Below are 13,380 nucleotides of genomic sequence, written 5' to 3' on the forward strand. Positions count from 1 at the left end.
AGCCAACTGTGTGATGAACTGTAAAGTGTAGAGCAGTGGTTATCAAACTTAGTTTTGCTTCGGTACCCCTCTTTCCCTGGTTTCTGAATACAAGTGACTATCCCCTTCACCTGGCTGGAAGACTAGGCTATACCATTACAAATTAGACATAGAGTCAAGGAGGTTGCAATTAACCCATTCAATCCCGGATTGAATGGGTTGAATGCGTAATTTTAGATTTCTTCAGTGGTGTAAAAAGTACTCAAATGTTTTACTTAAGTAAAAGTATCAATACTGCAATGTAGAAATACTGTGTTAGGGCACGCTCCCACCAAAACATGCTCGGCTAGCGTTAAACGCAGTTTGTGCGCGGCCACAGTTTTTTGCAGCCAGCGGATTCTAAAAAACGGGAGTGACGCGCCTGTCACTCACTTTCAGGACCCTCCCCGTAGCCCGCACCGCCTTCTGCCTTGAGCACCATGGTGCTTCCTGAGTCTTGGGACGGTCCGCCTTCCACTCACCCGATTGGACAGAGGGGGAAAATCAGCTCCTGCCTCCAGCAGTTATATGCTTTAAATGGACAAGTCGTGTAGAGCAGATAAACGCAAGGTCTGCGCGACAGGCGTGAATCCACGCATTTACATTGACAAAGCATTGGCAGATTCTGCCCCAGAGGTAAAATGTGATGGTAAAAGTGCGGTGGGAGCGCTTCCTTACAAGTAAAAGTCCAGAACTAAAAATTGACTTACTACAAAAGTATTGGTATCAAAATGTACTTAAAGTACCAAAAGTATAAATAGCTCATTATGCAGAATGTCCCATTTCACAAGTTGGTTACTTGTAGATTTGGTTTATAGTTTGTAGTAGAGATGGACAGGAAACAGGGGGAGAGAGATGGGGAGAGACATGCAGCGAAGACCGTCGGGATCGGGATTCGAACCCGATCTTTTCAGGTTACTTATGAGCGCTTTCAGGTTACTTATGAGCCTATATGTGCCCGGACCGCCAGTAGATTTGGTATTTTTGAAAAATGTGAGTACTTTTACTTTGGTACTCTTTAAGTATATTTTGACGCCAAAACCTTTGTATTTTTACTCAAGTAAATTGTTTTAATACAGACATTTTAGCAGAGCATTTCTACATTGCGGTGGTTGGTACTTTATCCAACCACCACTTATCACAACGAGACGTCCGTTTAACAGACATTAAATGACTCTGGCAGGCAGAATACACGTTGCCTCATTCACCTTGCAGCAGTCGGTGTGCAGCAAGAGCAAACATGATCGGGGGCAAGTGGGCTTTATTTCTTTCATAAGCACTGCATGTATAACCCATATAAACCAGGAACGCATCTGTGTATAGCCACTTTATCCATATTTTATGGATATTGGCTATTTAAAAAAAATAGCAGATCTACAAGCGCTACAAGCTTGTGGATCTGCTATTTTTTGAAAAATCTTGAAAATGTGTGCAAATCTTTGAATATATATATTTTTCAAAGCAAAATGTTTTAACTCTTGCTTCTGGGGATTCTACAAATGTCTTCTAAATCCTAACAGTTCTTTCTTATTTTATTTTATTTTTTACTTATGTTGCTATAATATCAGTGGTTCTCTAAAATAATTCATGTCAAGGACCTCCCAAAATTATATGTATTTCTCCACGGACCCCCATCTCAAAATATGTTGTTCCAGGGACCCCCCAGAAGCAAAGATTTGAGTTAAAATGTACATATTTCTATTATTCAAAGATTTGCACAAATCACACCCAAAAAAATCACACCCAGTGTGAAGAGAGTGGTGCCTTTGAATTAGTGTAACTGGTTGCATCCTTGTGTTGCAATCAGCTGCAGCTGTTGAGGCCGTGCTCAAACGGACGGACGGACGGACGGACCCACACACACGGTCAAGCGTAGGAGTGGCTGGCACCACTCAAAAATGACACAGATTCATTCCCGGTCTTAGTGGGATAAACAGCTCATACACAAAGTCTACAGGGCAATGATGGCAAAGTGTTTGCGCTGACTGATGCAACCCATTGAAAGCCTGCAAATCTGGAGCAGTGCTTTGCACCTCTGACAGCCACAGTGATGCTCTCTGCAACGGGCTGCAAAAGAACTATATGTACACTCAGAAGATTTCTATTTAGTGTGCGTTCTTATTCAGTGTGTTTGGTTTGGTACTCATATACACTGGTTAAGGTTTTCTCCTTTTATTTTTTATTATTTTCATTACTTGAAGTCTTATCGTTATTGTTCAGTGATGGAAGCAGTACTCACAGTTTTTTTTACTTAAGTAAAAGTGTCAATACCCTATTGTAGATATGGTCTGTGCGCAAGTACAAGTGCGGTATTACAAATTTACTAAAAGTACAAAAGTATTGGCATCAAAATGTAGCTAAAGTACCAAAAGTATTATTATTATGCAGAAGGTCCCATTTCACAAGTTTTCAAATGTATGAAACGTACAAAAACCCTTCGAAAATAGCAGATCTACAAGCTTGTAGATCGGCTATTTTCAAATTGCCAAAGTATATAGGTCTGAAGTGGTTTTGTAATAATAATCAAAAATTTCAAAGTAACTAGTAGTCGAGTAAAAGTACAATATTAGCCTCTGAGACGTAGTGGAGTAGAAATAAAAGTATAAGAAATTGGAAATACTCGAGTATGAAGTAAAGATACCTCAACTGTGTTCTTAAGTACAATACTTGAGTACATGTACTAAGTTACTTTCCACCACTGGTTCTTATTCAGTGTACTTGGTTTGGTACTCATAAGCTGGTCTTCTCCTTTTGTCTTATTTTCATTACTTGAAGTTTTATCATCATTATTATTATTATTATTATCTTATTGGTACTATATGGTAGCGTTGTTGTTAGCACAGCCTTGCAGCTCATTGTGGGAGTGAGGGACAAAGCAAACCCTCTTGAATCTTGAATTTGGAGTAAATGAATGTATAATGTATGTATATTAACCACTTGAACCCTATATACTTCAGAATGTTCGCCTATTTTTGCCAAATGTTCACCTATCATAACATGCCAGAATAGGACGCTGTGGTTAAAGGGATAGTTCACCCAAAAAAATGACTCTTTTTCTATCGATTAGTCACCCCATGGAGACTCATGGATTTCTTTAGTGTTTTTGTTGCATTCCTAAGCCAATAATGTGTTGACCAGCGGACCGGTACGGTAGGCAGCGGTTCCGGTAGGAGACACAGAGGAGACTCTTTGTGTCTCCTACCGGAACCACTGCCGGTCATCAAATTATTGGCTTAGGAATGAGACAAAAACAAAAAAATATCCATGAATTCAAGTCTCCATGGGGTGACTAATCGATAGGAAAAAAAAGTCATTTTGGGGGTGAACGATCCCTTTAAATATATCCCATCCCTGTCAATACGTAATAATTGAAACTCATACTGTGTCACATTCATTCGATGCCTCAAAGATATACCAGTGAAAAATATTTATGTTTAATGGAAAAAAAGTTACACAGTACGACCTTAACTTTCTATTATGCCTGGGTTGACAAATAGTTTATTCCAATATATTTCCATGTAAACAAAAGACAAGACCGTAAGCAGTGTACATTATTCACAAGCCCGGGTCTTTAGGCCACTATGCTGTTGTTATAGTTTTGAGTCGTGATGATCTCTCCTGGCTATGTCGGAAAACGGGGACATGTTTGTTTACATTGCCCACGTCTTGCAAGGGAATATTTGACTGTATATTGTAATGGTGGAATATTACATATTTATATAATCCGCTTGTTAACCCATTCAGACCGGGAACGCATCTGTGTCATTTTGAAGATTTCTTTGGCTATTAAAAAAAAATAGCAAATATATTTGTTCCAGGTACCTCCAGAAGCAAAGATTTGAGTTACAAATGTCCACTTTAAAAATATATATATTTTCAAAAATAGCAGATCTACTGCTCGTACAGTAGGTATGAGCTTAAATATCTGCTATTTTTGAATAGCCAAAGTATAAAATAATGGTTTAAAGTGTCTAAAATGACACAGACGTGTTCCCGGATTCAATGGGTTAACATAGTCAGTGGCCTGGACAGTGATGTGTTCTGCGGGGATAATAAATACAGACCCATAGCTATAAAGCAAACCCTGTTTGAACCGCCGAATCCGACAACGTATACTGTATATATGCCCCCCCCCCCTCGGGAGGGGGTGGGGGGGCATTGGTCCTGGTTTCCTTGCAGCGTCTTAGGTTCATAAAGGCTGGCATCACTCCACCATGCCCACTCATTCTCTCTGACTCACCTCTGTTGGCTTTGGCAGGAAGTCAGCCTCGCGTCCCAAAGCCTTCTACCACAGGAGTAGAAAATAGCACCCCAGCTTGTTTCACAAGGCTCAACGCGGCAGGGAAGCCGAGGCAGACCATGGCAAAAACAAGTCATTAACTAGTGATTGCCTGCAGCCACTGTACGTAATCACAGAGACCGGGGGGGGCGGGGGGGGCGACGGACGACCTTGTCACGATGGATACTTTTCATATCACCGTTGTGTATCTTTCTGTGTGAACTGGGCTGTGTCGCAATTCTCCCTTCTGCCGTGAACTGATCGATGCGCCCGCCGGCTCCGCTGATCTTTTCAGACGTGGCTTTTCGGGGGTCAGAATATGCTTAATGTCCAATATGTGTGCCTGTGGCCCTGCCCTCTGGCCCAGCAGAACGTTACTCGATACTGAACGATAACAACTAGTCAAAGCTAGAGCCCACGACCGATGCCAGATTTTTGGGTCCCATGCCGATCCCAATTTTGGAGAGTGCTAGGCCACCGATGATCAATGTTTTAACTGATTTTGTCAAGAAGTGCAAAGTGAAATCAATTTGAAAACCTAACATTTGATAAAAAAAAAAAAAAGAATTGAGAAACTTTTAAGCAAACCAATAGAGAGAAACTCCTAATAATAACATATTATTTTCAACTTCAATCAATTTCAATATATGAAAAGAACATTTAACTTTGATTATAATAATGAACGAGCAAACAAGTAAATATAAAATGCACATAAACCAAGCTTTATTCGATATCAGTTTGTACTGATATATCGGCCAAGCTAATTTAGCTGTAGTAAACTATTATTGTCTGTCTCCTTCCTCACAAGATCGACCTTCCTCTCATCAGGAAGTGAGGTGGCTGTCAGCCTTCGCATTCAGACGTTTATGAGCATATTTACAGGTTTCTGCATATATGCCTGACTCTCTCTCTCTCTCTGTGTGTGTGTGTGTGTGTGTGTGTGTGTGTGTGTGTGTGTGTGTGTGTGTGTGTGTGTGTGTGTGTGTGTGTGTGTGTGTGTGTGTGTGTGTGTGTGTGTGTGTGTGTGTGTGTGTGTGTGTGTGTGTGTGTGTGTGTGTGTGTGTGTGTGTGTGTGTGTGTGCGTGCGTGCCGTTACAGACGTGCATTGAGGAGGAACAGAGGCTAAGCAAGTCGACCTCCCTATTGGAGAGTCAACACCACCATCTGCTGCACTGTCTGGAGAAAACCACTGTGAGGAACAAACACAACACATGCACACATGTAGTGTGTCTCTCTCTCTCTCTCTCTCTCTCTCCATATATTTTAACTTTATGTTTTTTTTCATAAATCAATGCCCTACTTGATCATACTACAGTGTCACACAAAAGCATCAAGTTGATAAAAGTAGCAGATCTACAAGCTCGAAACGTGTCGCTTCGCGCCACGTTTCGAGCTTGTAGATCTGCTACTTTTGTATTTAAATCCCGAAAAGTTATAGTTTTCACAGTTTTCATGCGCAGCAGTGAATCGAACTAATCGGTCACAAAAGATAACCGATTATGGACGATGTAACACAACAATCGATTCATCACTGTTCCCTATTTTGAGCGTGTCATTATAGGCTAAAATATTCAAAACATCTCAAAAACATGTTTTTGAGCTTATAGATCTGCTATTTTGACTATTTTTGCACGCAATCGTTGTGTAACAAAGTATGCAATTGGGCTTAACTGATTAATCAATTAATTGATATATAAAAATTAGAAAATTATAACAAATTTGATTATTCGATTAATCGAAAAAGCATGTAATAGATGAATCGATAGTTGCAGCCTGAATATAGGAATATGAATGTATGTTTTATATTGTATTACTTTACACACAACGCTAGAATAACTTATAATAACTTATAATAATAATATCTCTGTTGTGTGTCATCTTTAATGCAATTATTTAGAAATCCAGCATGCATCGTGTAACATAAAAATGATAAATTATGCTATACGGCGCATCTGCCATACATTCAAGAGCTGTGGCTCACGAGGTGATGCTAATTGACAGCTATGTATTAAAATAAACATCAACCGTGTGCAGGGCAGTCCACTGTAGCATAATGCATATGTATAGGCCCCAAGGGCATGTGATTTCCATAGGCCAGTTCATCTGGCGAACTATGCTGAACTGGTAGAAAGTGAAGGAACTGTCCATTTCAGTCTGTCACAAATCAGAGCATACTATTATGTAAATGTTACCTTACACACACAGAGTAATACACGCACGCACGCACGCACGCACGCACGCACGCACGCACACACGCGCGCGCACACAGACGCGCGCACACACAGTGTGTGCAAAGTAACTACACTAAGTACATTTAGCTCACTCAAGTACAATTTCGAGGGACTTTTACTACACAACATAAGAATAAGACACATACACACATACATGCAACCACACACACACACACACACACACACACACACACACACACACACACACATACAATACTGGATGTCTACATTCTCTGGACTCTATTATAGACCCAGGATGTGATCCAGAAAATGTAGAAATTTTGCTTAGTTTATTCAGGTCATTTGTGTAGTAAACATAATATTTACAATTCCATAGGGTAATACAGAAATGAAAAAAAGAAACCACATTATACAAAAGGTATCGGCTGAAGCTTATGACTTCAGTTTGTGACTCTTTGTATATCTCTCGAAGTTTCCTACATCCCAGCATCTGTGTGTCTGTGTGTGTGTGCGGGATTATACAACACCACCAAAAACCTCAATAAACAATATCGCATTCACTTTTTAGAAAACAGAAAAGAAAAATATTTTTATTAGATTAACCCATTCACTGCCTGAATTATTGCTGGTCGCGTTTGCCCACTGCCAGAGATATTTCATTGAAAAAAAAAAAGTACTCAGGAGCCAAGATACATCATTTTTAAGTTTTAAGTTAACAAGGAAGTGGATGGGAGTCTAGATCTTTGAAAAATCATATTTCCTTGGTCTTTGGGTAAAAAAATAAAAAAAATTGTAAAAAAAAAAGAAAATGGAAAAATTAAAATTACGTTTTTTACGTCAGTGGCAGCATTGGTAAACGGGAATAATTACGTTTATTACGGCAGTGGCAGTGAATGAATTAATACTCAGAAACAAAAATAAATATTTCACATAATGTTTTCTTTGTGTGTGTGTGTGTGCGTGTGTGTGCTCGCGCGCGTGCATGCGCATGTGCGACTGTGTGTGTGTTCCCGCGCGTACAGAACCACGAATTTGTGGACGAGAGTTGCTACAAACAGAGCTACCTAGAGGCCTCGCTGCACAACTACCCGTCCACCCGAAGCCCCTCCCTCTCCAGTCAGGACGGCGTGACGGGCACCTGCTGCACCCGCCGCGGCAAGAAGCACCACGCCCACTTAGCCAACGCCAGCGGCCCGCCCACGTACATGCACGCACACCCACACGGCTTACAGGAGCTCAGCACCATCCACATCCAACCACTCAGCGCCAGGTAACATGTTGTTTAACCCATTGAGACCTGCATCTGTGTCATTTTTTGATTTGAGCTAAAAAGCGTTATTTTACACTTTGGCTATTCATAAATAGCAGATATACAAGCTCATAGCGCGGCACCGAGTGCCGCGCTACGAGCTTGTAGATCTGCTATATTTGAAAATCGTGAAAATGTGTGCAAATCTTTGAATATATATATATTTAAAGCGAACTGTTTTTAACTAAAATCTTTGCTTCTGGGGGTCCCTGGAACAAAATATTTTGATGGGGGTCCGTGGCAAATACATATCGTTTTGGGGGTCCTTGACATGAAAAAGATTGAGCACCACTGATACAGAAACATACGTTTTTCAGAAAACTGTTGAGATTTAGGAGAGATGTAGAATCGGCTTCAGGTCTCAATGGGTTAATGTTGGTTTTAGATATCGTTGCTGTCGGGGGCCGAAACCTCTTATCTCTTATATTTTAACTTTTGATGTTTTTTTCATAAATGAACGCCCTACTTCAGGGTGTGGGCACCTTTGATGATGGAGAGAGGGCCACTATATTTCCACACTCACTCCAGAGGGCCACAGTGCATATACTGTCTCTCCGTATTTTAACTTTTTTCGCCATTCTATGTCACAACACTATGACCCCCAAGGGGTCCTTGGGGGGGGGGGTTCCAGGGGGTCCCCAGCAAAATGTGTTGATATATCATCACAATAAATTAACCTTTTATACTTTGGCTATTCAAAAATAGCAGATCTACAAGCTCATAGCGCGGCACCGAGTGCCGCGCTATGAGCTTGTAGATCTGCTATTTTTGAAAAATCGTGAAAATATTGTGCAAATCTTTGAATATATATTTTTAAGCAAACATTTGTAACTCAAATCTTTGCTTCTGGGGGTCCCTGGCACTAAATATTTGAGATGGGGGTCCGCGGCCAAATACATATACATTTTGGGGGTCCTTGACATGAAAAAGTTTGAGAACCACTGGTATAGAGTCTATACTATAGACCGACCGGTCGGTCTGACCAACCTACCAACCTCCCTTCATACCTACCTACCTACCTACCTACCTACCTACATACATGCTGTAACTACCTGTCTACTGTAATTAGGCAGGTAGTAATATCCTGTGAGGGATATACAGTTGTCATAGCAGCTGTATGAAACAAAGGACAGATACAGATAGTGGTAAAGTGATACATCTACACTTACAATGAAATAAAAAAAACAATCACTAATAGGATGGAGTACAGGTACAGGTAGTACCACACAGAGATTAGGAATAAAGAACTAAAAACCAAAGAATATTTAGGGTCTTACTTGGTTCTCTGCACTTGGACTGCCTGGGATTTGCATGGTGTATGGATTCATGTATACAAATAAATGTAGTCAAAGCGTACATGAACATATGTACACTCAATCCACAGTGGATAGTGATAAACAGTGCTGGGAGGGAGAGAAGGGAAGCCCAGAGGGCTTTTATGAAACAAATCAGAACATAAAATAAAAATGTCACATATACGGTGATTCATAGACCTTGGGCTAAACATGCCAGACTTTAAGGGGTCCATTTGGTTACATTTGCACTTCCTCAGAGTCAACTTAATATACTCAAGTTTTAACACTGTGTTGTTTATTGAGGGGTTTGACTTAAGAAGAAATGTCTTGACTCTCTATGTCTCTCTCTCTCTCGTTCTCTCTCCGTCTCCCTGGCAGTCGCTCCAGTCTCAAAGGGGCACACAGGTTCATTTGGTTACATTTGTACTCCCTCTCAGAGTTAACTTAACCCATTAAGACCGGGAACGCATCTGTGTCATTTTTTTATTTCTTTGGCTATTCAAAAATAGCAGATATACAAGCTTGTAGATCTGCTATTTTTGAAAAATCTTGGAAAATGTGTGCAAATATTTGAATATATATATTTTAAATATATTTGTAGCTCAAATCTTTGCTTCTGGGGGGTCCCTGGAACAAAATATTTTGAGATGGGGGTCCGCGGCCAAATCATCTTTTTTGGGGGTCCTTGACATGAAAAAGTTTGAGAACCACTGATGTAGCAACAAAAACTGTTAGGACTTAGAAGACATTTTATAGAATCGGCCTCAGGTCTTAATGGGTTAATAGTCAAGATTTGACGCTGTATGTGTTCGTTAAGAAGAAATGTCTTGACTCATATGTGTCTCTCTCTCTCTCTCTCTCTCTCTCTCGCTCTCTCTCTCTCTCTCTCTCTCTCTCTCTCTCTCTCTCTCTCTCTCTCTCTCTCTCTCTCTCTCTCTCCTTCTCTCTCTCTCCCTCGCAGTCGCTCCAGTCTCAACAGTCGCATGGACGACGGCACACCACACAACTGCCAGGGCGGCGGTCAGATCACCACGGCCATCATCAGCATCCCCACGCCGCCGGCCACCACCCCGGAGGGCGACGCCCACCACCATCCGCACCCCGCCCCCTGCCCCGCCCCTCAGAACATTGTGAAGGTGTCGGCACTGTGAGGCCTGCGGCGCAGGCAGGACGACGACATAAAGGGAAAAAAAGAAAGGACCAAGAACGAAGGATAAAGACTCTTTGTGAAGGACAGGACGGACGGACGGACGGAGGGACGGACGGACGGAGGGACGGACTGGGGAACGACAGTGAAGTCGGTGGAAGGCTTTTTAAAAGAGTCCCAGTCAGGCCACAGTGGAGCCTGCCCTCTGCTGGACATGTACTGTAACGACATGGACTCACTGTACAGACAGAGGAGGGCTTTTAGATAACAGTCTGTGCGTATGTGTGCGTGTGCGTGCGTGCGTATGTGTGTGTGTGATGTGCAAGCGTGCGTGCGTGTCATTTTAGATGGAGGGCGTGTGTGTGTGTGTGTGTGACAGTGCATTTCCAAAGCACCAGAGAGACCTCATACCAGAGTAAAAGTTAATCCTTGATCTATACTTGGTTTCGCGCGTTCAGCGTCGCGCACCAGGAAATAGCCGATCTACAAGCTCGCGTCATGGCGCGGCGCCAGCTTGTAGATCGGCTATTGACGGCGCGCGACACCATGCGCAAACCAAGTATAACAGGGATTCAATACGTCACTGTGCACAGTGCACCTTTCTATGATTTGAAGTTCAGTTTGTCCTGTACCATCTTTTCAGACGGTGATTTAAATGAAAAGAAATGGATCAAAAACGTGAGAGAGACGACTGATTGAATTATCAAAAAGTATATTTTTTTGCAATGAGTCATTGCATAAATATTTTTGCAATGAGGTGATTTGCCCTTATGTTATTGTTTTTGTGTCATTTTGGTCCGTTTTACCTATTCATCAGTATACCACTTATTCCTTTTCAGGTGCAATATTATTCTTTTAAAGAAGGCAGACATTTGTGAATGTGTGTGTGTGTGTGTGTGTGTGTGTGTGTGTGTGTGTGTGTGTGTGTGTGTGTGTGTGTGTGTGTGTGTATTGGAATGTGTGTGTTGAATTTTGTGCTTATCGGTAGGACGTGTGTGCGTGCGTGCGAGCGAGCGTGTGTGTGTGTGTGTGTGTGTGTGTGTGTGTGTGTGTGTGTGTGTGTGTGTGTGTGTGTGTGTGTGTGTGTGTGTGCGTGCGTGCGTGCGTGCGTGCGTGCGTGCGTGCGTGCGTGCGTGCGTGCGTGCGTGCGTGCGTGCGTGCGTGCGTGCGTGCGTGCGTGCGTGTGTGTAAATCAGAAACCTGTTTGAATTCTTCTGGAAGTCTCTTTGGCTTGTATACAGTATATTTGACTAGCTGCCACTCTGAAGGGTTCACCGTACACATTTCTGTCCAAAATTCTCAGCTATAGCAGAGCCTTTTTACACAATATGTGCCTGTTTTGTTTGGGTAAAAAAGAGAACCATTTGTTTGTATTTTCTTTTTTTTTCTCTTCAAATGCTTAATTACCCTTCCCTTCTCTTCTCTGTTCCCTCTTATAGCTCAACAGAACTCAAAATAACTCACTTTGTCTAACAAACAAACAAACAAACAGAACAGACAGACCAAATGAGGTACATTTTTCAACTCAATAATACACCACAGTTAACTAGAAGCACAAGGCAATTTGCTGAGAATTTCTGACACGGATCTGTTCTGAGCCTCTGGGTTCTTTTGTGAATATTGTTAATAGAATATTTTGTAATATTTGGCCATCGTCGGGCAGAACCAGTGAAGCTGTCCTCTTTCTTCTGTCTCCTCCTCTCTCTCTCTCTCTTTTTCTCTACCTTTCTCTCTCTACCTCTCTCGCTCTCTCGTTGTTGTCCTGTTGTAATCCCCCCTCCCCCCCCTCCTGTGTGAACAGCACAGTGGTGGAAAAAGTACAGTAAAAGTTCTTTACTTAAGTAAAAGTACCAATACTGCAGTATAGAAATACTCTGTTACAAGTACAAAAGTATTGGCATCAAAATGGACTTAAAGTACCAAAAGTAAAAGTACTAAAATGTTTGAAAATAGCAGATCTACAAGCTCACAACGCGTCGCGATGCGACGCGTTGTGAGCTTGTAGATCGGCTATTTCAAATAGCCAATGTATAAAATAGGGCTAAAGTGGTTAATGTATGTTTCATAATATCATAATTTATATCTGAAAAGTAACTAGTAACTAAAGTTTTCAAATAATTGTAGTAAAAGTACAATATTTGCCTCTGAGATGTAGTGGAGTAGTAAAAAAGTATTGGAAATACTCAAGTAAAGTACAAATACCTCAAAATTGTACTTAAGTAAATGTACTTAGTTACTTTCCACCACTGGAACAGCAGTATGCTTTCAGTAGTCGTTTTAGTGTTCAACGTTTCTCTCTTACAACTCGGGCATTTTTCTTTCCTTTTCTTTTTTTAAAGTATGTGTACTCTTTGTGATTAGAGGAAACTTGATGTATGTACTTTTTTGTCCCACTCTGTGGTTTTCAAGGAATTTATCGCTCTTGGGTTTTACTTTTTAGTTTTCGTTTGACTCTCTGGAGAACTTGAAGCGGGGACGTCCGTCCTCCGTGTCAGCAAAAGGACATGGAGGAGAGGACACCGTACAGAAGCCATCCATTACTCTATAGATCAGCTTTTTTACCAACCTGTGGGCCGGGAGGAAACTGCAAGTCGGCCCCCAAATAATTGTCCAGAACGTTGTATTGATAATAACAATATGAAGACATGTATGTGAAACAAATGCGATGGTATTTTTTCTGTAACCCATTAAGACCTGAGAGGCCGATTCTACAAGTGTTTTCTAAATCCTAACAGTTTTCTGAAAAACGTAATGTTTCTAATATCAGTGGTTCTCAAACTTTTTAATGTCAAGGACCCCCAAAATTATATGTATTTGGCCGCGGACCCCCATCTCAAAATATTTAGTTCCAGGGACCCCCAGATGCAAAGATTTGAGTTAAAAGTGTTATATATATATATATTAAAAGATTTGCACAAACTTTCACGATTTTTATAAAATAGCAGATCTACAAGCTACGACCCACCCACAGGTTGAGAACCAACTGATCTAAGACAGACCACTAAGATCTGGGATGCTATAGGCATCTGGCCACTTAACCCTAGCATCCCTATTCTGGGTCATGTCATAATGGGTGATCGTTCGGTGAAAATAAAGCGAACACAAACGCCTGAAAATATCAGATCTACGAGAGATCGGCT

At 41.4% G+C, this 13,380-nt stretch overlaps 1 protein-coding gene across 1 annotated transcript in view; it reads left to right on the forward strand.

The window, feature by feature from the left end:
• kcnd3 (potassium voltage-gated channel, Shal-related subfamily, member 3) overlaps window positions 1–10,244 on the forward strand; it is a gene marked incomplete at both ends in the record, with an annotated part of 255,647 nt that extends 245,403 nt beyond the window's left edge. The window contains 3 exons of the mRNA XM_084068356.1: window positions 5,396–5,488; window positions 7,512–7,759; window positions 10,055–10,244. Of these exons, the coding sequence (XP_083924482.1) occupies window positions 5,396–5,488; window positions 7,512–7,759; window positions 10,055–10,244 (531 nt within the window). The remainder of the gene's footprint in view (window positions 1–5,395; window positions 5,489–7,511; window positions 7,760–10,054) is intronic.
• Window positions 10,245–13,380: the final 3,136 nt, after the last annotated feature.

Source organism: Gymnoscopelus microlampas, assembly GCF_963454915.1.
Source record: "Gymnoscopelus microlampas genome assembly, chromosome: 10".
In the NCBI taxonomy this organism is placed as follows: domain Eukaryota; kingdom Metazoa; phylum Chordata; class Actinopteri; order Myctophiformes; family Myctophidae; genus Gymnoscopelus; species Gymnoscopelus microlampas.